Genomic DNA, 24,563 nt, shown 5'->3' on the forward strand with positions numbered 1-24,563 from the left:
TCCAAATTGGAAAAGAAGAAGTAAAACTGTCACTGTTTGCAGATGACATGATACTATACATAGAAAATCCTAAAGATGCCACCAGAAAACTACTAGAGCTAATCAATGAATTTGGTAAAGTTGCAGGATACAAAATTCATGCACAGAAATCTCTTGCATTCCTATACACTAATGATGAAAAATCTGAAAAAGAAATTAAGGAAGTGTTCCCATTTACCACTGCAACAAAAAGAATAAAATACCTAGGAATAAACCTATCTAGGGAGACAAAAGACCTGTATGCAGAAAACTATAAGACACTGATGAAAGGGATTAAAGATGATACAAACAGATGGAGAGATATACCATGTTCTTGGATTGGAAGAATCAGTACTGTGAAAATGACTATATTACCCAAAGCAATCTACAGATTCAGTGCAATCCCTATCAAATTACCAATGGCATTTTTTACAGAACTAGAACAAAAAATCTTAAAATTTGTATGGAGACACAAAACACCCCGAATAGCCAAAGCGTTCTCGAGGGAAAAAAATGGAGCTGGAGGAATCAGACTCTCTGACTTCAGACTATACTACAAAGATACAGTAATCTAGACAATATGGTACTGGCACAAAAACAGAAATATAGATCAATGGAACAGGATAGAAAGCCCAGAGATAAACCCACGCACCTGTGGTCAACTAATCTTTGACAAGGGAGGCAAGGATATAAAATGGAGAAAAGACAGTCTCTTCAATAAGTGGTACTGGGAAAACTGGACAGCTACACGTAAAAGAATGAAATTAGAACACTTCCTAACACCATACACAAAAATAAACTCAAAATGGATTAAAGACCTAAATGTAAGATCAGATACTATAAAACTCTTAGAGGAAAACATAGGCAGAACACTCTATGACATAAATCACTGCAAGATCCTTTTTGACCCACCTCCTAGAGTAATGGAAATAAAAACAAAAATAAACAAATGGGACCTAATGAATCTTAAAAGCTTTTGCACAGCAAAGGAAACTACAAACAAGATGAAAAGACAACCCTCAGAATGGGAGAAAATATTTGCAAACGAAACAACTGACAATGGATTAATCTCCAAAATATACAAGCAGCTCATGCAGCTCAATATCAAAAAAACAAACAACCCGATCCAAAAATGGGCAGAAGACCTAAATAGATATTTCTCCAAAGAAGATATACAGATTGCCAACAAACACATGAAAGGATGCTCAACATCACTAATCATTAGAGAAATGCAAATCAAAACTACAATGAGGTATCTCCTCACACCGGTCAGAATGGTCATCCTCAAAAAATCTACAAACAATAAATGCTGGAGAGGGTGTGGAGAAAAGGGAACCCTCTTGCACTGTTGGTGGGAATGTAAATGGATACAGCCACTATGGAGAACAGTATGGAGGTTCCTTAAAAAACTAAAAATAGGGGGCTTCCCTGGTGGCGCAGTGGTTGAGAATCTGCCTGCCAATGCAGGCGACACGGGTTCGAGCCCTGGTCTGGGAAGATCCCACATGTCGCGGAGCGACTAGGCCCGTAAGCCACAATTAGTGAGCCTGCACGCCTGGAGCCTGTGCTCCGCAACAAGAGAGGCCGCGATAGTGAGAGGCCTGCGCCCCACAATGAAGAGTGGCCCCCACTTGCCACAACTAGAAAAAGCCCTTGCACAGAAACGAAGACCCAACACAGCCATAAATAAATAAATAAATTTAAAAAAAAAAAAACTAAACTAAAAATAGAATTAACATATGACACAGCAATCCCACTACTGGGCATATACCCTGAGAAAACCATAATTCAAAAAGACACATGCACCCCAATGTTCATTGCAGCACTATTTATAACAGCCAGGACATGGAAGCAACCTAAATGCCCATCGACAGACGAATGGATAAAGATGTGGTACATGTATACAATGCAATAGTACTCAGCCAAAAAAAGGAATGAAATTGGGTCATTTGTAGATACGTGGATGGATCTAGAGACTGTCATACAGAGTGAAGTAAATCAGAAAGAGAAAAACAAATATCATATATTAACGCATATATGTGGAACCTAGAAAAATGGTACAGATGAACCAGTTTGCAGGGCAGAAATAGAGACACAGATGTAGAGAACAAACGTGTGGACACCAAGGGGGGAAAGTGGCGGGAGGGTGGGGTGGTGGTGGGATGAATTGGGAGACTGGGATTGACATGTATACACTAATATGTATAAAATAGGTAACTAGTAAGAACCTACTGTATAAAGAAATAAAATTAGAAAAAAAAAAGAAATCACAGGTCTCCTCCCTGACAGCCAGCCCGACATGCTCAGGGCAGAGTCTGCAGAACAGAAAGGTGTGCTGAGGTCTGATTTCATTTTCTGCCAGGACACCACGCCATGAGGAGGACGGCGACCGCTTACCTGGTGCTGGGCCTTATTCTCCATGTGCCCCAGCTTCGTGTTCATCTTATCCTGAACCGACACCAGCTCTGCTTTGATCTCCTCCACAGTTGCCTCCAACTGGTTCTCCAGCTTGTTGATCAGGGGTTCACATCGACAGCCATTTATTGGCGCCTAAGAGGGAAGCCAAAAAGGAATCAGTCCAAGTCGTTCGTTCCTTCTGAAAGTATGTGCCAGTATACCAGGGGACCACACGTGATGGAGAAGACTCATCCCTGTGGTAACTTTGGACTGACAGGCCAAGCCTTGGCTCCGTAGGCGCTAAGAAGATTCAGAGAGGGTAACATACGGTCCCAGTCCTCAAGCTGCTTTTATCCATTATCCGGCCTCAAGATTATCTATGCAGTCACCTAAGGACGGTGCAGAGAGCTTTGTAACTTCCCTCTGCTCTCCAGGCCTAAGTGGCAGGAGGGTACTGCACAGTTTAGGTGGGGAGGGCCAGCTGGCTTATCTTCAAAGCTCATGCCTTCTGTAGTCACCACCGAAAGTGGACATTAGCCCCCAGCAACAGGGTTACACAGACACCTCGCTTACGGCCCACAGTCCTGCCCTGACAGGGCCCGGCAGGTACCTGCATCACTTTGCCGTCCTTGCCCCGGTACAGCGTGTAGAGCTGGTACGCTCTGAACTCGTGGGGGGCGGCTGGGGGCGAACAGCGATGCCTGGGCCTCTTTTTAGGGTGACTGTGAGTGTGCGAGCTCTTCTGCTGTCCAGGCTGCTGGTCTGCTGGTGGGGTGGGGTCAGAAAACGCTGACGCCTGTGGGAGAGAAGGCGACAGCCACCCTGAGCGCTGTGACATCTGCGAGCCTGACGCCCAGCCGGTGGCTCCCGTCTGGCCCGCCTTGCTAGTCTCTCGGCGTTCTACACCAGGTACGTGTCAAAAGAGATGTACCAGCACGCTTACCTTGTGTCCGCAGCAGGCCAGGGCCTATTTCTGTGCTCTGGTTCCAAACCAGCAAGCAAGCCAAGTGCAGTGGCTTTTTAGCTGCTGGGCATGATGTTATCCCAGGGCCCTCCGCCAGCCCACCTCCCAGCCCTCTCGGCAGCTCTCACATGCCTCCTGACCTTGGGCATTGACTTTTTCTGCCTGTTGTCCTTTGCTCTGGGCTCCGGGGAGGCGGACGGGAAATCTTCTCTCGACTCTTCTTTTCCAGGTACAGCCTGTTCACTGCTATGGGTGTCTCCTGCTGAGACACTTCCCTACAGAGAAAAAAAAAGCCCAGAAACCTCTTCTACTTGATCCCCCAGCCTTTTTCAATAATGGCATAAAATTTCCCAGCCTCCATCCACTAAAGGACCCCTGGGAATCTTTGCCAATGACAAATTTCAGACATAGGAAGCACTGCCTGGTGGTTTTAACTGAACACCTGTGCTTTTCCTGGGGAGTTGAATGTTTGGTTTTTCATTTATTAGGTGCCAAACTAGATATCGCCTTGGATCTAACTCTATGTTCTGCAACTTCAGGAACGTAGTACACACAAAACACCTCAGCATTAGAGACTTTTTGGTCTTTTACATTTCAACAAAAAGACAATGCCACTCATTCTTTGACCTTGGACCCTCACAATTCAGAGGAGAGTGAGAACCTTCTGAAATGGAAAAAAAAAAATCACATTTCTGGTCCTTGTGAGAACTTTTACAAGTTAATATGTACAATTCACACACAGGAACCTAATGTGAATTACAATGCCTTAACCCTGGAAATTGGTAAGATTTTCAAACAGACAGAAAAACAAGTAGTTGGTATAAAATTTTATGTGCCAGAAGTTGTCTCTATATCTTCGTCTTCTTCCTCCTGGGAGAGCTGAAAGGCGTGGTTCATTCCAGGGCTGCTGTGCAGCTGTGCAAGCTGTTCACTGCACAAAGGCACCAAGCCGAGGGCGTGAGTGGGGCTGAGGGAGCTGAAGTCCATCTTGGGCTCTAGTCACCACACGTGCCCTGTGCTAGGCTAGTCTGCCCAGAAGGCATCTTTTTCTAATTTGCACAGCCTCTGCTCACTCCCTAAGCGGAAGGCGAGGCAACAAGCTACGCCACTGGTCCTCCAACCGTAGTCCACACTGGAATCACCTGGAGGGCTTGTTCAAACACAGATTGCTGGGCCCTAGCCCAGAGTTTCTGATCCAGATTGCTGGGTGAGGCCCCAGATTTGCATTTCTACCAAGGTTCCCGGTGGTAAGTGGATCCACATTTTGAAAACCTCTGCTCTACATGACGAAGGGTGTGGTGTCAGAGAGGCTGTGCTGTCCACATGGAAGCGACAAGGCCACGGATGCACGGGGCTCGCAAATACAGCCACACAGGGTGCTGGAAAAGACGGGCGGCATGAGAGTACACGGCCTGAAATCGTGGAGAGGAGAAGACAAGAGGCCAGAAGGAAAGACGGACAAGATCTGAAGGACCCAGAGGAAAGGAGAGACAGAGGAGGGCCCGGCAGCCGCCAGACGGGCCCGGAGGAGGCAGGGAGACAGTTTCCCACCCTGGAAGTGGGCGGGAGGGCTACCCCCCCACCTTGCTTTGTGCCACATCATCTCTCGGCACAGACTGAGCTCTCCTCTCTTCCTTGAGCCTCTCTCTCTTTTTCCTCAGGCTTCGCCCACGACTGAAGCGCAAGACCTGAAGGAGGCAAGAGGCATCGTTACAAACCACTGGTGTGCGCGGACCTAATGGAGCCTCCAGCCGAGCGGGGGGAGACCAGGCGTTCACATCAAACAAGCGCCTCTAGACCACCCACTATGCCTCCTACATCCTGTGCTGGGCGCTTAGGGTCCCAGAGACGGGAGGACACATCATTCCTGACCTTGAGGAGCTCACAGTCTAGGACAGCAATACTAACAGGCATTTAGTGATGGGCCAGGGCGTCCACGTAGGTGTGAGAAGGCCGTGCACGGCTCAACTCCAGGGAGCATGGCTCACACAGACTAGGATATGAACGGTGTCCCCTGGAGTTGTGCGACACAGCAGCCCTGTGCCAGGCACGGTCTATCCTGGGACACTGGACCTGATCTAGCCCATCAGATTTTCTCTTGGCCAAACTGTATCCAAGTCATATTCAAACATAACTTTAATTCAAGCCTAACTGAGATGTACCTGTGAGCCATGGTACCAACCACGGGGCAGGAGTCTCTTCCCCCAAAAGAAGGCTGTGGTCTGCCCCTTCGAGGGCAGAGAGGTGGAATGGACACAGGCAAGTACACGTGGGACCCCACAGGCCCAGAGGAGCCCAGCAGCAGCTAGCTGGGGATCTTCAGGCAAGTGATTTGACCTCTCTGTGCTCTGTCTTCTCAACGTGAGAACGGGGAGCTACCAGAATTAACCGAGACAACGTAGGTGGCCGGCACGCCTTGGACCAGTGGTCACTGGGGGTGTCTCCACCTGCCTAGGGGCCTTAGAGTGCTCAGCTGGCAGAGATGTTTAATCACGGAGTACAGACCTGTGCGCTGGTGGAAACCTTCAATCCCTGGCTCAGGTCCCCACCCTTCTCCTCCAGACTCTCTACTCCTAGTTCCAGGGTTCACCCCCCCTTAAAAAACCCAAGGGGGTCCAGACGGTGAAAGCACTTTCAAGGCCACACTATCTTTCTGCAATAAAACAATATGCTACTGTCTTCTTATACAGATAGATAAGGGCTCTCTGAAGTTCAGCCTAGTGTTTTTCATCTCAGTGTCAGACTTTCTTCTTCTTGTGTTCATTAAATTCAAGTGACACATTATAGGACAAAAAAATCCTCCACGGGCAGTGGGTACCTCCTAAATGGAGAATTCCTGACAATATTTGCCTGCAGCTGAACCGGATTTTTAAATTATATTCTCATTCCCTAAAGCCAGCAGTTCTGAAAGTGTCCAGGGACCCCTGAGTCCATGAGGTTAAGGGTATTTTCATAATGTTACAACAACATTGGCATTTTTCATGCTCATTCTCTCATGAGTGTACTGTGGTGTTTGCCAGAAGCTACATCAGTGACATTACAATAGACTGCATGCAGCAATAAAAGAAGATGCCAGAATTCTAAGTAAGACAGTAAGGAGATAAGCAAAAAATGTAAAACAATGCTACTCTTTCTCATTTTTGTTTGAAAGAATAGTTCTTTTTCACAAAACGATGCTATTTATGTTACTACAAAATGGACTTATTTTTAAATGAATATCTTTAATATTTCTAAACTTTATTTTCAAATACGGTAATTATTGATAGATATAAACTCACATAAACAGGGCTCTTTATGGGCCTCCGTAATATTTAAGAAAGTAAAAGGGTCCTTAGACCAAAAAGGTCTGAGAACCAGTGTCCTCAGCTAAATTTTAGACTCAGTAAGAAGTCGAGTCTGATGAAGGGAAGCAAGTAAGGCCCGTTGCTCATCTGCTTTATGGACACTTAGAACAGGACACAGCTCCAGAATCAGCCTGAAATTCATTTTCCAAAGCATTTGTGAACCACGTCGATCAAAAATAAGAAGTAACACTCACTTCACCCAAACACAAAATAATCAGAAAAACTCCCTCCACAGACCATGTTATTAGCCAGTGAAAACAACTCGGCAAGGCTCACAGCCGTTCTCAGAGGACGATGCCATCCACCAAATGGATCATCATCAATCTTTCCCACTTCACAGAAATCAGGGAATATTGATCTTAAGGCCTCGGAAAGAAGTATCCTCTTAGTACTGCTGTGAACCATCGAAATCCATGGTCAACTAAGGTGCCAAGGCAAGGGGATTTCTCGTTTCAGACAAGACTATTTCTGTAACTACAGATCGATCAACGGAACAGTATGCATGCAATTTTATGCATATTCCAAAGCTTTTTCTTTGCACTGAAAATAAGGGTTAGTATGTACAATTATGTAAAAAAACAAACAAAAAAAACTTTAAAAATATCCTATTTATCTGCTGTTCAATATGGGTGTGGAAAAACTAGCTTAAGTCATTTTTTTAATGGAAATGCTAAAGGAGAACCGCACAGGAAAACAAGAGAGCTTTATCCCTGGGAATCGAGACTCTTGGGCTCTGGAAGATAAATGACAGGCCGGTTAAAGGCACATCAATCCTCGTGTGCCGGGGGGTCCTCCAATCCCACAAGACTTGATGATCCTCATGCGGCTGAGCGCGGAGCTAGCTGTCCATCAAACGGCCAGACACCGAAATGCCAGGTAACTAATGGCTCCTGACACTTACATAGCACCCTGTCCTTTTTGATCCGCAAGAGACTAGCAAATTTTTTTTTTTTAATCAGGATTCCCAGAGATGATTCTGCTGAGGATTTGTTTGCAAACAGCTGGACAGAGGTGGAGCCTTTTTCCAAAGGAGCACTCGACTCACACCTGTCATGGGCTCTGTGGATTTTCAGAGCCCACTGAGAAGGACCTTCTCCACGGGCAAGAGGGTGATTGATTTTGCAAGAGACAAAAATCTTAACCATTTCCAGAAACTGCTAGTTATTATCAGGCATGTTTTTAAAACTTAAATGGAATCAAGGCCATGCAGAACCGCAGACTGGCTGGGATTGGGCCATGGTGCAGCAGGCTGGGGTCCGGACTCTCCCTCTGGCTCCCTAAGACTTTGTCTTCTTGCAGCATTAGCCAGAATAAGGTGGAAAACTAATCAGTGTTTGCTGTAAGGTAACAGACTAGCTCTAACTGGGAAATAACCTAAATGCCTAACATTAAGGAAATGGTTTAACAAGATACTGAACAGCAACCAAAAAAAGAACATTATGCTTCCACTGTAATAAATAACTGTGACGCCTACAGAACAGTTTCCTATTACAGTTAGGATAAAGGGCATAATACCAAAGAGTATATACATCGTGGGCACAACTATATAAAAATTCCGTGTCTGTGGAAGGTACTATAAACAAAGTTATTTCAGGGTGCTAAAATTATAAATAGCTTATAAATTATCACTATTAAATTTCTTTGTGACTTAGATCGTTTCAACCTCAACTAAGATATCAGTCATCTTCTTAAATTGAATGATGGCCAATATACCATTATTTAATAAAAAAGGAGAAAACTATACTGTACTCAACTGCCTCTAGTGGGCGTTTATGGCTTTGTCTGCCCAGACGGATGCCTCATCCCACCTCTGTCTGGGAAATACCTCTTCTAACCACGCGGTCAAACGGATGCCACCATCTTCCTAAAGCACCTCTGTCCTACCTGTTCCGGGCATTTGCCCCAAGCTCGCCAATCATGATCTTCTCCTACGATGTTTTACCATTTTAATTTATTTTTTGGCCGTGCTGCACTCCATGTGGGATCTTAGTTCCCCGACCAGGGATCGAACCCACGCCCCCTGCATTGGAAGCACGGAGTTTTAAACCACTGGACCACCAGGGAAGTCCCTCCTATGACATTTTAAACTGGAACTTCTCCCTGACTGGGAAATGATTCAGGAAACTGGCTGTGACCATGATCCAGCCGCAGAGAGGAAATGACGCCCATGTATGAGAACAGCCTGCTGGCCCTGAGGTCTCTGGTTCCAGGTATCCTGGAGGCTCACGTGGATCCCTACACTTCCTGCTGCCTGGACAGTAAGCCCATCCGTCCCCTCCTTAAGCTGGTCTGAATTGGCTTCAGTAGATGGCAACCCGAGGAATCCCAACGACTCTGCAGCCCCCGCATAATCAACACAACGGAAAATGCAACAAATCCTACCTGGGGCGCTTTAGTGAGGAGGAGAGCAACTTCCGGATTATTGTGGTAGCGGGCAGTCTCCAGTGGAGTCTGGCCTGCCTAAGGAAAGGCACAGGGAGGACCAGTGAGTACGGAACACCGGCCCCGCGCACGCACAGCCCAGCGGGGACAGCTCCCCCAGGAGCTGGGGACTCCGCTCCCGTCACAGCAGCACCTACACACGTGCTCCGCGAAACACAACCGTGCGTGCGACATGGTCCTGCTCGAGCCTCATGCATCCAACGGGGAGCCCAGTCACACCTGAGGACACAGGCACGCGGGGTTAAGTGCTGACCAGGTGAGCAGCAGGTGCTCTAAGAGACAAGGGTCAGGGGCACTGCTCACCCAGGAAGGCTTCCTGGAAAAGGGGTGAGGGAGGTAAACAAAGCAAAGCAAAACAAAACAGATGGGGTCAAGGTAGAACATGTCACTTGAGAAAACACAAAGGATCATAAAAACCCAGCCAAGCGATACATTTTCCGGGAGTACAATGGAGAAAACACCTGGAAGGGCAGATCAGGGCCCAGCCACAGAGCCTCAGGAACTGGACTGTGAAAAACATTTAGGAAGTTATGGCCATAACAGAGGCTCTAGGGAGATTAAAGCCCAGACCAGGAGTTGAAAACAGTGGGATTCAAAGGAAGGGCAAGGTGCTCACGGCATCATGGGGGAGGTACCACCAATCCAGGTACTAGAGCTGGGAGGGGGGACAACCAGCCTCGACACCCCCAGCTCCCCAGACAACTGTTCCGCCCCCAGTGCCCCCTGGAGTCTGTGCAATTTCAGGAGCACAGAGATACAGGCCCACCTCGAGGAAGAGAGGGTGCCTGAGCTGGTGCCTGCTATAGGAGAGGGGAGAGGAGAGAGGGGAAGGAGGGAGACACTGAGAGAGAGGGCGTGAGAGAAGACGATTTTGGAGAGAAAGCAGTTGGAGTTTTGAGGAAGATTAGTCTGGTGGCCGTTTTTCTGAGGACCACATCCGTTTAAAAGGCCTGGAACTCACTTTCGGTAACATCCACTTGCCAGTTTGCTTACACACCCCTGACCCTTTTTCATGCCAGAACATGCTCGCTGAGCAAAAATCATACAAATACCATATGATTTCACGTCTATGTGGAATCTGAAAAAAAAGATGGACTCGTAGAAACAGAGTAGAAAAGTGGCTGCCAGAAGCTGGGGTGTGGGGAAATACACAGAGGTTGGTAAAAAGGTATAAACTTTCAGCTAAAAGATGAACAAGGCCTGAGGATCTAATGCATAACGTGGTGACTACAGCTGATAACACTGTCTTCTATAATTGAAACTTGCTAATTGGAGAACTTAAATGTTCTCACACACACACACACACAAAAGGCACCCCTGAGGGCTCTGAAGATGAGCCCTCAGGGTTTGTAACTCGTGGGGCTGCTGAGAGCAAGGGTCCCCTCAAGTCCACCCCGGCGGGCCCCAGGATCGTGGGGTCAGTGCCGCCGCACGCTCTTCCCGAGCGAGCCTGGGTGAGGCTGTGCTCTGGAGTCCCGCAGGAGGAGAGGCAGCGACAACACGCCCCGATCCGGAAAGGGGTGGGAACGCCTTTAGAAACCACTGTTGCAACTCCACTTACGTTATTGACAATGGTCCCATCTGCTCCGGCTTCCAGTAGGATTTTAACCACCTTCTTGTGATTTAGGGCAGCAGCAATATGAAGTGCTGTGTCTCCAGCCTGAAATTAATCAGAAGAAAGTCCGCTAAACCCCATCGGCTCGTGGCCCACAGGCCTCTGGCTTTTTATTCCATGGCCTGGCGGCGGCTTTTCAAAGTCAAACTAAAATCTGTCTTAGACTGACTGACCTTGGCTAAAGTGTTATGTGGTTCTTTTATTATTTTTAACTCATACTTCATTTTTTATTTTTAAAATATATTTTATTGAAGTATAGCTGATGTACAATGCTGTGTTAATTTCTACTGTACGGCAAAATGATTCAGTTTTATAAATATATATACATTCTTTTTCATGTTCCTTTCCATTATGGTTTATCACAGGATATTGAATAGAGTTCCCTGTGCTATACAGTAGGACCTTGTTATTTAAATGTGGTTCTTTTGAAAGAGATCTTGGAACTGAATGAACTTCTGCACGAATACCACATTCCTTTCTGAGTGGAGATGCCAGAAATCACAGGACAGGATTAAATGCAGGGGGCAAAGTCGGGAATGCTGGGACCTGACCTGAAGGCAGGATCACAGGCAGGTGGCCAGGAGCTCTGGACCCTGTCTCTCTGCCCAGGCAAGGGGTGGGCAGAGAAGCCCTTGGTTTCTGAGTTAGAATGAGCAGAAGCTTCGAAGATGTCTACTTCCACAGGCCCTGGAGTAACATCCCAGCCCTGCAGCCACCCTCAGGGATGTGAAAGGGCCACCTGGAATCATCCTGCAGGCCAGGGTGTTTTCTGTTTGGGTGGAGTCACTGAGAATCAGTGTTCGCTTAACACCAGATGTTTTCAAACTCTTACCAAATAGCCTATAAGTTTGTTGTTGTTGTTGTTTTTAACCAAAAAAAATATTTCAGTCAACTGTGAAAGAAGGCTATGTCAAATGCAGCTTGGTGGGCCAGTTCCAAATGCAAACTGTTTTTAATTCCCAAACAGAATGACATGAATAAGTCAGACCAATATAGAAGTGAAATCATTCATTCGTTCCTGGCAGGTGAACAAGTAAAGCATGAAAATCCCGCCATCCCAAGGCCCTCCTTCCCTGGTAAGTAGCCGAAGAAAGTGTTCATTTCATTCCTGAGTCACCTAAGTTGTGTGTTTTGAGGGACGCTCTGGAGCAGTGGTTCCCAGTCTCGCCTGCTCATTGGAATCAGCTGGGAAGCCTTAAAAACTACCCAGGATGCCTGGGTCCCACACAGACACTGATTTAATTGGCCTGCAGTGTGGCTTGGGCATGATGAGTTCCCAAAGCTCGCAGGTGATTGACATATACCACCCAGGTTGAGAAGCTGCACTGGTTGGTGAGGCCTGTTTGGGGGTAACCTGACGAACCCAGAATCCATGGGGAGGCTGTAGAATGACAGAATTTAGCTATTTTATTAGGTCAGTGGTTCTCAATCCTGTCTGCACACTCAGGCCAGGAGCTTTTTAAAAATACCATTGCCTGGACCTCACCCCAAGATGTTCTGATCATTTACATTGGGGTGGGACTCGGGAATGGTATTTTTTAAATCCTCTGTTGATTCCAATATGTGGCCAGGGTCAGTAACCACCATTATAGGGTATTTTTAATCTGAATCACAATCTAATTTTTTTTTTAATTTCAGATTTACGTACCCAAACTCAGAAAAGTCAAACAATGCATCACTTAGGTATAGGTATCAATAAATAACAAGACAACTTTTTAAAAATCCAAATAACTATGAAAATCACATTTCCACAGAACACTAATAACCACAGATTTCAAAACCCCAGTATATGGCGTAGATACTGATCAGGTGCCGAACTTTACAGAAAAGAGACTCCCTCAGCTCACATAAAGGTGGCAGTTCAGGTAAGAGAACTCAGGAGTCATGAGACACCTAATGGCCTTACTTACTTACTAAGCCACTCTTACTTGTGGGTTTCCTTTTTAAAAATCACACTAAAAACAAAACCCACCCCAGGATCTCCAGAAAATGTTCACTACGCAAATGTGGCGATATGAACTGGAATGCTAAGGGCATGCTTTCTCCAGGAGGCCAGATAAACCAGGGCCACAGGATCTCCATGGCTCCTGCAAAGGCCAGCACTGGCCAAGACCCAGGCTGGGAAAGGACACTGCCCCCCAGCAGCCTCTGCTCCCGTCTGTGCTAACACACCTGCAGGTTAACCATGGGGAGGACACATGCACTGACCTGGTTCTTTTCATGGACAGAGCAGAAAGCACTGAGGAGGAGCTTAATGATGGACAAGTGATTATAGCGCGCAGCAACGTGCAAACAGGTGTCGCCTGCCTGCGGACAGAAATCAAACTCTAAGCATAGTCTGAGCAGTTACAAAACAGAGAAGATAAAAAGCAAATATCATTTAAAAGCTGGCAGACTAGCATATATTCCTTAGAAGGTAACAGCCTGAATTGTAAGCATCTCCTTTATCACAGACACTCCACAACTCACAGCCCTTTTCTGTCTGCAGCCCTTTTTCCCCACCATGCAGGCTGTTTCGGGTTTCATACACTGGATGCCTGCTCCCCATGAGACCTTCGCAAGAGCTAAGGGGGGCTCTGCTTAGCTGGCATTTACTAAGACTCCGCTGACCCCAGCCTCTCCTACAACCCGAAGGCTCTGGAGTATCCTGATTAAGACCAACAGCACTGCTTTGGAAATGAGACTTTCCCATCACAGATCCATCGTGGCTGAAAGGACCAGGAGAGCAGGGTGAGCCGTTGGACTTTAAGATCGTGTACTCTGAAAAATTCAAATGCATCCCATTTTAGTAGGACCCCAGTATCCCATAGGGAGCAATGTAGTCTAGGGAGCTGATGAGGAAGCAATCGCTGAGCATAAAACAGGGCATTCAGAAAAACTCGGGATCAGGACCTTCCTTAGTCCTGCCCCCAGAGAGAAAACAACAGAACTGGAGACAACGTGGTGACCTTCTGCAGTGCTCCCCTGGCGTTTCCATTCAAGCTCTAGTTCTGTCTAGAGATGCTGGCCGTCAGCACAACCTTCTCCCCCCGGATTAAGAAGGAACCAAGCTCAAAGCTGAAGTTCAGAGCATTCTCAGAACCACTTTAGATGGGCCTGCCCCCAATCAGGGGGGCCCCAGCTAAAGCCATTTTTGAGAGAAGCCTCAGATTGTCTTGTCACGTGGCTGAGACACGGGCTTCATGAAGGAAACGCAGCTCCGTGGAGGGAGGAGGGATACCCACGGCACCTTTCAGCTCAGGCACCTCTAAGAACTACTGGCCCATCAGCTTATCCCAAGGATGCCTCAGTAATGGATTTGTAGACGCCGGGCATGGAGCATCAGAAGGCCTCCCGGGCACAGCATCAACCAATATTTGCTAAGAGTTTTCAGGAAGCCTCTGCCCGCAGAGGCTTCCTGAAAACAATTAGCTTCATTCCTAGACACCTGCTGTACGCAATAAAACAGACTGTGAGGCTGAGGAGCGAGCGAGCGAGCAAGGATGGGAGAAAAGCAGGGTTTCCGAGTGTTGATTCCTCTTCCCATCCCCCTAAAGGACCCCTTAGCAATTAGCAAAAAATGAATACTTTCTCGGCAGTCCCCGAACCCTTTTTCCTGTCTACATGTGAATACTCTAGCATGCTTGCAGGGTTATTTTCCGAGGCGACATGAGAGCGCGCGAGGGAGGCCGGTTTTGTCCACCCACGTTATTTTTGAGGTCGGCGCGGGAGCCGCCCAGCAGGAGGACGCGCGTGCTCTGGGCGTGGCTATTCTGGCAGGCCAGGTGCAGAGCCGTGTTCCCCGCCTGGGAAGGAAGCAGACAGAAGGGAGCACACGTTAGCAACCCCTCCTCCGCGGGCCTGCACCGGGCAGGCCTTGCCGGGGGCCGAGACTTACCCACAGAAGACTCAAGGCTCACGTTCTCTGCTTCCTGATCGGTGGTCCCAGGGCTTCAGTGGCAAGAACACTTAATTGGGAATCCAAACGGGCAGAAGAGTCACATCGCTCATAGAAACCTTGGTTCCAAGTCCTGGCTCTGCCACTTAACTCGTTGCAAGCTACTGGGCAAGGCTCTTAATTGAATTCCTTACCTGTAAAATGGAGCGTGACTCCTACATGCCGAGGCTGTGAGGATTGATTCGGAGAGCCTAGGAGAGCACCTTCTTAATGGCAGAGTGCTGTGCAGGTGCACGAGGTTGTTCCTCTTAGCGACAAGAGGAACACGGAGGAGAGCTGTGTTAGGGTAGCTGTTGGTTGGCTACCCTACCAACAGACTCAGGAAGGCAAACAGGCCACAACTAACACTGCAGGCTAAAGGTTAACAGAATTTGCGAGCCTTTTTCAAATCTTGGGTTTTTCTTGAAACATCAAAATTTGAACTACGGACAAGGCCTCTACCCAACAGCCTATAATACAACTGCATCTGTCACTTCCCACACAGATAGAGACCCTCTTGCTTTTGGACTCTACCTTCAAGGTCAAAATGGCAACCAAAGGTCAGAATCATGTCCACAGCAACGTGGCAGAAAGAATTCGTGACAAGAAGAGAACTCTTTGAAACTATGGGAATAAGGCCTGCAAGGCTGCTGCTAACCCCTAGAAAAGCAACAAGAGAAACAGGCAACGTGATTTGGTGTCAGCCTGCAAGGACTCAGGAGATTAAATACATAAGCTCAATGTTTGTTCTGCTGAGCTTAAAAGCCGCGTCAGGCCTGCAGCTGCGGGCTCAGAGCTATCAGCCTGCCTGTTTAGGGCTTTTCCCTGGCCTGCTTTACTCCTCTCTGGATCACACAGCACTGTTCTGCCCATACTCAAGGATGGTTTATATTCCTTCCCCTTGAAAAGACGAACGAGTTTTTAAAAATAGAGGAAAACTGTGTGCTGCTGGGTCACTCACTCTCCTCTCACCACCTTAGCTCTAACCAGCCTGGGCAGAGTCTTCCTTCCTCGCTGTTACCTCCAGGAACCTGATGAGTTCTAAAGCCCGAGAGTTGCGGGAGCTCGTTGGTCATCAACCCGCGTCTGCAAGCTGGAATCACCTGGGGGGCCCTTTAAACAGACTGGTGCGCAGGCGCAACTCTGATGGCCCCGCCCCAGGGGGTGGGGCCAGGCCACTCGGGTGTAGGTGCTGAAAGGCCGGCATGCTGGGAAACCCCGCCCCCCCGACTCAGGGCAAAACGGTACAGCTGGTCACCCCAGGCCTGGTCCTCAGGTGGGTTTGGTTTTCTGCCCTCTCCCCGTGTTTTTAAAGTTTCCTAGGAGATTTTAAAGCGCAGCCGGGTAGAGAACCACTGCTAGCTTCGTCCTCCAAAATGAAGGCTCTGCCCGTGTTCTAAACACTCCGCTCCCTGTGGCAAGGCTCAGGGCTCGGCTTGGTGTGATTCTCGGTGCACAGAGGTTGTCTCAAAGCTGCTGGCTTCGTGGGAGTCATTAAATGTGTTGAATAAATGACTGCAATAAAAGAAATCTGATGGCTGTAGAAATATACCAAAATTCACTTTGCCAATAAAAAAAATCAATTATGCTGAAAAGCATTTGGATGAAGAAAATGAAAAGACATGGGTTAGAATACAGATGGTGGTACATCCATACGATGGAACGTTACTCAGCCATAAAAAGGAATGAACTAATCATACACGAAACAATATAAAAGACTCTCAAAACCACTGTGCAAAGTGAAAGAAGTCAGGCGCAAAAGGCTGCAATGTCAAAACCTGAAATTAAAAAAAACTGTGACCTAGGTAGATATACATAGCAGGCATTTTCCCCACCCTGAGTAATGAGTACTGATCTCCCAGACGAGGGCTGCTATACTTTGCCGAGTAAGGACCTTTTTTATACAATGGAATATTATTCAGCCTTTAAAAAAGAAAGAAATCCTGTCATTTGCGACAACATGGGTGAACCTAGGGCAATACACCAAGTGAAATAAGTTAGAGAAAGACAAATACCGTATGATTTCACGTCTATGTGGAATCTGAAAAAAAAGATGGACTCGTAGAAACAGAGAGTAGAAAAGTGGCTGCCAGAAGCTGGGGTGTGGGGAAATACACAGAGGTTGGTAAAAAGGTATCAACTTTCAGCTATAAGATGAACAAGGCCTGAGGATCTAATGCATAACGTGGTGACTGCAGCTGATAACACTGTCTTGTATAATTGAAACTTGCTAATTGGAGAACTTAAATGTTCTCACACACACCAAAAGGTAAATATGTGAGGTAATCAATGTGTTCATTAACCCCTGGGAATTATCAAATCATCACGTTGTACACTTTGAATATCTTACCATTTTATGTGTCGATTATACCTCAATAAAACTGGGGGGAAAAAAAAAGAGAAGGACCTCTAGAGGCTTCCCCAAAGGCTGTGGCTGGTGCAGAATGGAAGTCCGTCTTATGGGATGGCACCTCACCTGTGCTTCCAACAGCCCCTGCTGCTTTATCTAGAGAGAGGACGCACGGCTTCCCACACGATACTTTTGGGGCCCTGAAGGGGACAGGAGGGAGTGTGGTGGAGACCCACCAGGGCTGGTTTACGGCCCTAATTGTGTCACAGACAAATCACATATCTTACAAAAGACTCTACTGGCTCCCCGCTTAGGCCTCCCTATGCATTAATTGGAAACCACCTACTTCGAGTTGGTATAATGTTCCAGAACATGTACCACCTGGAAGAAATGGAGAGCCACCAGCGTGCCGGGCAGTGAGCCAGGCATTACCGGAGGTGTTACGATGCAGGGCTTGCTGCTTTCCTCAAGCTTTCGGCCCGAGGGAACTATGAGAAACATTTCACCAGTCAACGCAGCACAGAGCTGTGTGCAGTCCAAGAGAGCCCTCTAAAAACCGCCCGATGAGCCTGCGGGGACTGGGCTGGAGGTCAGCGGGCGGAAAGGAACAGGGTACCCCTGAGGGCGGGGGCAGCGGGAGGGGACGGTGAGCCCACACCGCCGTGCAGGAGGTGCACGCCAAGCTCTCCCAGAGAGACAACAGCAACAGAGGCTGAGGCCACTCTGGGGAGGCCCCAGACAGCGCCGGGCTGAGGAGCTTTCCTGGGAAGTTTCTGAGCGGAGGGGCAGCAGGATGCAAAGGGATCAGGCAGATGGGTCAGTCTGCCGTGAGGCTTCTGAACTAGTCCGGGGACACACTGATAACGAGCATGGCAGGAGAGGGAGGGAGGAGAGGGGGGTGACAGAGGACAACGAGAGAGAGGAGAGGCTGCTGTCCTTTCCTGTCCCTGCAGGACAGGGCTGGCCCCCTAAACTGCACTCTCATAGACCAACGGGAAAGCAGGGAGAGCCGCAGCGCTCACAGGAGGCCGGAGCCCCAGGTAGGTCCTCCTGCTCCCCACGTGGACCCCGAGCATCGCGCCCGCCGAGGAGCTGCAAGCTTTCAATTCCCACCAGGTTCCGCGGCCCCGAGCCCTCGCTCTGCTCAGCGAGAGGAGGCGCCCGCCGGGAAGGCAGGCCGGGCTGTCCTCACCTGTGGCCGAGGGGACCTAGCACCTGCCGGGCCTCACCTTGTTCTTGGCAAGCACGTTGGCTCCCGCTTTAACGAGCAGCTTGGCAGACTGGCTGAAACCGTGCCAGGACGCTTCGTGCAGGGCCGTGTTCCCGTCCTGGAGAGCACACACAGGAGAAAGCACGTCAGCCGAGCCTGGTCCATCTCACTGTCGTCAACAGAGCACAGGGCACTTTAGGGCACAAGCAGGGGCCTTTCCCCGCCGGGGCTTCTCACCTGAACCACAGGACCCAGGCAGTGATTTGAGTGGTCAGTTTCTCCACTCTCCTAGAAATGGTATCTAACAAGTGCCATTCCAGATGCGTTCGAGATTTAGGATGTATTACAATGCATGACTTCAGGCATTAGGGCTTGAGTCTCTCTGGGAACCCAGGGTGAGAAAGGCTCCAGGGCCCATGCACAGCTCATGTGTAACAGAAAGTAGCATCAGGAGGTACGATGCCCCTTCCTCCCCACCTCTACCGCCCCTGAGGGCTCCTCTGCTCTGCTCCGGCCCCAGAGAGAACCCTGCAAAGGTCAGGCAAATGAAGAGTCCAGCTTCACAAGTTCCAGGGCCCCAAGGGCAGACAGGTAGATTCCACGGCTCCTTTTTCTCCCCCCAAATCTAATCTCTCCCAGTTTAATCCAAAAGCCTCAGGGCCCCAAACAAATGAGCAGGCACTGAGGACAGTGATCTACCTGTAAATAAGGTAAACGAGTGTCCTCAATAGATGGTTTTTCAATAGAAATCAACCCATTAAACATAGCTTGTATTTGCTTAACTTACTATTAAAAAAAGACACATTAAGTGCAATGAACTGCGTTGGGTGGGACCTGGGATTAGGGGTGAGGGGACGGGGGCACAGAGAGGAGAGATGGAAACGCCCTCCCGGCTGTTCCAGGCCAGGCGCAGGGCCGTCAGCTGGGGGCAGTGCAGGGACAGTGTCCAACTGCGTCCAGGCTCTGGCTTAGGCATTCATTCAACACAGTAAGCCACGGGCCTGATACTGCTGACACCCACAGGGGAAGTCTAGGGTCTCGAGGGCTGTACCAAAGGCCAGGATATGTGACCTGGAAGCAGGAAGCAGAAGAAAAAGTGAAGGGGGTCCCGGGTGGGAGCACTTCTGGGTGCTGGTAATGACCTCCTTCTTGATCTGGGGGCTCACACAGATGTGCTCAGGCAGTGCAAACTCACTGAGCTGCACACGTATTAGTTGTGCACCTTTCTGTATATGTATGTTACACTGTAATAAAAGGTTGTTTTAAAAAAGTGGACAGAGGCCAGCTTGCACTTAATTGCAAAGTCCCATGTTTTAAGATGGTCTGACAATTTAAAAACACTGGATTAATATGTCATTGGGATTTTTTAAAGACCTGATTTTGCTTATTTTTTCTTCCAGTGTAGTTTAAATAAATTAACTCACTCCATTATCTTAAAAAAAAAAAAAAAAAAGGAAACAGAGAGAGGCTGGGGCACATCCCTTACCCAACCCAGGCCTCCAAAGGTCACTAATTCTAGACTTTTTTTCTTCACCATTTATATTTATGTGGTTGCCCACTGCTGCCACAGAACAGAGGGATGAGTTTTTTAAAAATTCAATATCAGATACTCTTTCGGAGGAACCCTGGGCCGATTTCCTCACGTTGAGGCATAAGCGCCAACTCGGGAGTGACAGCATCTCACGAGCTCGGCAGGTCCCAGAGCGGGCCCTCAGGCTGACCCGTCCCACCTCCCTCCTCACCTTGTCCTGTCGGTCCAGAGCACAGCCCTCCTGGATGAGCGCCGCGATGACCTCGGTGTTCCCCACCACCGTGGCCCGGTGCAAGGCGGTCTGATCGCCCTGCGGGTGGCGGGGAGACAAGGACAGCAGTCAGCTCTCTCCGGCCTCTCCCCACTCGCTCCCTCGCTCGACACAGGGACATCCCCATCACCGCGCGCCAGCCGGGCTTGGTGGGCTAGTTAGTAGACAGTGCATGCCGGCAAGAGTCATTCTGTTCACAAACTCAGCGGTAACCCTAAGCCAACTGCAGAACAGCCCAGGGCCACAGAGCCGACCTCTGGATGAGGGTCACCCCAGGGGACGGCGGTGTGACTGTCACATCTGTGAAGAGTGGGTCTGAGAGCTGGGCTGTGTGCTGTGCAATGGAACCAGCAATGCCTGCAATCTTTACTCCCTGCTGAGTCCTCCCCGTTCCCCAGGGTCAGAGGACTCACTAGCCTGCTCTGTCAGCTAGGCACTCATGACCGGAGGGCGGGTGTACTTGTTGATTGACTGGCTCTGGCCTGGAGCAATGCAGGGGTTACGCTAGGACATCTGAGGACGCCAGGGACTCAAGCTGTCACTGCACAGCTCTAAGAAGCCTCTTCTGATGTTTCATGACAGCATCCTCGCTGATTTATGCTGCATTTGACCCCTTTCTCTGTGATCAGATTCCTGGGATTGCCGACCTTCTTTTTCTCTGTCAGGGCGCCAAAGGGAACTTGACTCTTCCCCTAACTGCAGTTGAGAGAAGGACTAAAATCCCAGAGGTAAGACAGTCAAGTCTGTAACAAGAGAGAGTTCTGAAGTCTCCGAGGGCACATCTTATCTCTGACAGGCACTCAGGAAATCAAGTCCAGCCTGGGGCGCAGGCTTGAATGGGGAGATGGGTGAACAGTGTGGAAAACTCCTGGTGGGACGGAAGGGGCGCAGGGCAAGGGGGTCAGGAGATGTGTGTCATGCATAGCCTTGGGAGACACCTGTCACCTCGCTGGACTTCAGGTTCTTCACCTGCGAAAGGAGGCAAGGTCCCTCCCTTCCCTTCTTGGGGTCTATGATGTGGTTGGCAAGAGTTTTCTGGTGGAACACTGGAGGGGCAAAGGACATGCCCTGGGGCACTCCTGGTCCTTAGCCCAAGAGAGGAAAGAAAGATGATTAGAATACAGAAAACATGGAGGTTTTTTTTAAAGAAGGATGCACTGCTACCTATAAATAGCCTTAATCAAATGCTGATTCTACTTACATCCCTGGAACCTGTAACAAATGACAATGCACTTTAAAGGCACTTAATCCAAAAAAAAGTTCTGGAGATGGATGGTGGTGATGGTTGTATAACAATGTGAGTGTACTTAATGCCAATGAACTGTACACTTAAAAATGGTTAAAATGGTCAATTTTATGTTATGTATAGTTTATGACAATAAAAAAGCACTTAATCCTATTTAAAAACCAAATTCACATTCTTAAAATTTTTTAAAATCTCCCTTTAAAAATCCATGAGGGGAGGGACTTCCCTAGTGGCACAGTGGTTAAGAATCCACCTGCCAATGCAGGGGACATGGGTTCAATCCCTGGTCCGGGAACATCCCACATGCCGCGGAACAATTAAGCCCGTGCGCCACAACTACTGAGCCTGCGCTCTAGAGCCCGCGAGCCACAACTACTGAGCCCGCATGCCACAACTACTGAAGCCCACGCACCTAGAGCCCGTGCTCCGCAATAAGAGAAGCCACCGCAATGAGAAGCCCGCACACCGCAACTAGAGAAAGCCAGCACACAACAACGAAGACCCAAAGCAGCCAAAACAAAAACAACAAAAAAAAACCATGAGGAGAAATGATTTTTATTTTCTTCCTTATACTTTTTAATACTTTCCAACATTTTACACATGTAATTTCTAGCATCAGGAAAAACTGCTATTTATTAAAAGTCTAAGCTGTACCAATATACCAGGAAAGGGACTGTCCATGTCTCAGAAGCTTTTCTCACTGTTCATTCTGCAGTGATGGATCCGGACCTCCACTCTCCCATTACCATGATTCCATCCACTGTCCACTGCATTCTGTCACCAAACCCTCCCCTTGGCATCCTAAGCTATTATTCCCATTACAAATTAGCTTTAGCCTTGGTTTTCTTCTCACCCACCTTTCCAAGACCCCTTACTCAAAGAGGACCCTTTCTGTGTGCCATGCAGTCAAAAGCAGAACATGGCCACTGGGTCAGTGTTTGCACAAGGTGTGCGAAGCCATTACACATCGTCTTCAAACAACTTAGGAAGTGTTTCCAGATGAGGTGTACTTAGTAATCATGAAAAATTGCCCAGTCTTAACTTTTTAAAACTTTTATAAGAATCTCCAAGACTGCCTGTTTCCCTACCAGCATGGTGATGGGTTTTCCCAAAACGGACCCCAAGTGCAATTTATTGTTACTGACCTGATAAGAAATGTGGTGCCCTGTTCTCAGCAACAAAACTGAGGCTGCAGCCCCCTCCTTCAGGGTAAACACCCACTCAGTCAGATTTCTAATCATTAGAGGCCTTTTACTATTCCCACAAGCTGCCGGCATTCTAACTAGCACTCCTTGGCCCAATCAGAACAACCCTTTTATGTAACCAGATGTAACCATTCTGTGCGTGTTGTGCATAACGTGTGGGTCGTGTTGGCCACTCCTGCTGCTAAGTCACGGCACAGTCTAACCTCAGCCTGGCTTCAAGTCAAATGCTTTATTGTGTTTCACGGGCTGCCACTAAATCATGAGTTGAGGCAGTTTGGAGCCAGAATGTCACCAGTATTTATTACTTGCTTTTAGCATGAATCTCCTGTACTTGCTTCCCTGGGGGTAACATTCCTTTGTGAAACTCTAGCTCAATGCAAGAAGCTAAATCTCACTTCTAGTTCAGCCCTTAAAAGTCAATTTCCAGAGGGACGAGCAAAACACGCAAGGAGACCTGACGACCTGGGTGAGGCTATGGTGGGAACAAAGGGTCCTCAGGCACCTGGCACAGGTGTCTCCTGCGTGTCCCCTTTCCTGGCCCTGCCTGTCTCCAGGCCACAGCCTCCCCTCCATCTTCACACCCCTCAGTCACAGACCCGCTCAAAGCCAGGGTCCTCGCCTCAGGTGTCAGATATACACGGCTGTGAAGGCCAAAGCCAGCCTTTCCCCACCCTGAGTGGTCCTTGAGCAGGACCGTTAGCTTTGCTCACACCAGGTGGGGTGGGTTTGGAGGACTGGGTGAGACACTTTCTCTGGTACATAAAAACCAGCCACCCTGAAGTTACCAAGGTGAGCATCACAGGCTGAGAGACACGAAATACATAAGCCAAAGACCACCTCGGGCTCAGAGCTACTCTCTCCCAGAACACAACACAAGCAAACACCTGAGACCCTTGATTGAAACAGGGTCAATTACCTATGAATCAACTCTTCCTCCTATAAAACTAAAACTTACTTTTGAAATATTTCCTCTTTGAAATATGACACAGAAAAGAACAAGATGTATCCTCACTACATACTTATAACAGACCCGAGCAGCAACTTTGACATAATCTTTATTTCTATATGATCTAAATATCAACCATGAAATTCTGAAACTTTGGAGGAAAAAAAATAAAAGCTAGGAAAAGTGTGGCACTCTCAACAAAATTTACTCATTATTTATTCAGCGAATATTTATTAATCCTCTACTACGCTCCAAGCACCGTGGCATCTAATTCTCTCATTTTATTGATTAAAAAAACCAAGGCCCAGTGCAGTTCAGTGGATAACCAGCTAATTTGGGGTAGCATGGCTGGGGCAGAACTCAAATTGACAAGGCTTTTTGCACTCACCCTGAGCTGTTTACAACCTATGAAGTCAATTAACCTTAAGACAGGCCTTAAAAAAGATCAGGTGCTTCTGTGGGATGGGCTGCCTCTTTATGGCATCATCAAGGTAAGTGATTGAGCCCAGTGCCTTGGCAAGTATAGGCACCTGAGAAGTATTTGTTGAATGACTAACTACAAAGAAGCAGAAGGAAAACGCTGAAGCTGGAAACTTGAAGACCCAGCAATCTTGCAGTTTGGCACTTTGGTTTGGAACAGGCAAATCGTGTTCCAAAGTGACTGCAACTGTCTGCAAAGTGCATGAACTGCCAGCTCTCCATTTTTCTAAGATGTCAGTGTTCCTTACTTTGGGATTTCAAAAGGTTTGCAACCACTGAGGTCTAGAACTTTGTTCTGAAATACTTTTAGTGTTCTCTCCTACACGGTGAGAAACAGTGAGCACAATGTGGGCAGATTCCAAAGCCAAGCTCATGGGAGAAACCCCAGTCATGCAAGGGTGAACCATGCCCCTTCTTCAGGAGGAATCCCTCCCAGGTGCCACAGGCAGACATGTTGCAAGGAAGCTCAAGACAGGGTAGGTGCACAAAATAATTGCTGACCTCTTTTTCTCCCTCTGATCTTCCAGGGTTCTTCCTAGCCTTGCTTCTCTGGTTTTTCTTATTTTTCTCTTCCTTCATGCCTTTTACCGTGGCCACGGGGTCCTGGACTATTTCTGAGGTGGGGGCC

General features: G+C 48.1%; 1 protein-coding gene across 4 annotated transcripts in view; it reads right to left on the reverse strand.

Moving 5' to 3' along the window:
- ANKRD6 (ankyrin repeat domain 6) overlaps window positions 1–24,563 on the reverse strand; it is a 203,472-nt gene that overhangs the window by 22,009 nt on the left and 156,900 nt on the right. For 3 of the 4 annotated variants that reach the window (XM_036871716.1, XM_036871717.1, XM_036871718.1), the window contains exons 4-13: window positions 19,999–20,097; window positions 18,276–18,374; window positions 14,467–14,565; window positions 12,989–13,087; window positions 10,727–10,825; window positions 9,106–9,183; window positions 4,963–5,067; window positions 3,520–3,654; window positions 3,026–3,211; window positions 2,416–2,568 (exon numbers count right to left, since the gene is read on the reverse strand). In XM_036871716.1, coding sequence (XP_036727611.1) covers window positions 2,416–2,568; window positions 3,026–3,211; window positions 3,520–3,654; window positions 4,963–5,067; window positions 9,106–9,183; window positions 10,727–10,825; window positions 12,989–13,087; window positions 14,467–14,565; window positions 18,276–18,374; window positions 19,999–20,097 — 1,152 coding nt within the window. The remainder of the gene's footprint in view (window positions 1–2,415; window positions 2,569–3,025; window positions 3,212–3,519; window positions 3,655–4,962; window positions 5,068–9,105; window positions 9,184–10,726; window positions 10,826–12,988; window positions 13,088–14,466; window positions 14,566–18,275; window positions 18,375–19,998; window positions 20,098–24,563) is intronic. The other variant, XM_036871719.1, reaches the window with a different exon arrangement.

This window comes from Balaenoptera musculus, chromosome 12 (assembly GCF_009873245.2).
Source record: "Balaenoptera musculus isolate JJ_BM4_2016_0621 chromosome 12, mBalMus1.pri.v3, whole genome shotgun sequence".
Taxonomy (NCBI): domain Eukaryota; kingdom Metazoa; phylum Chordata; class Mammalia; order Artiodactyla; family Balaenopteridae; genus Balaenoptera; species Balaenoptera musculus.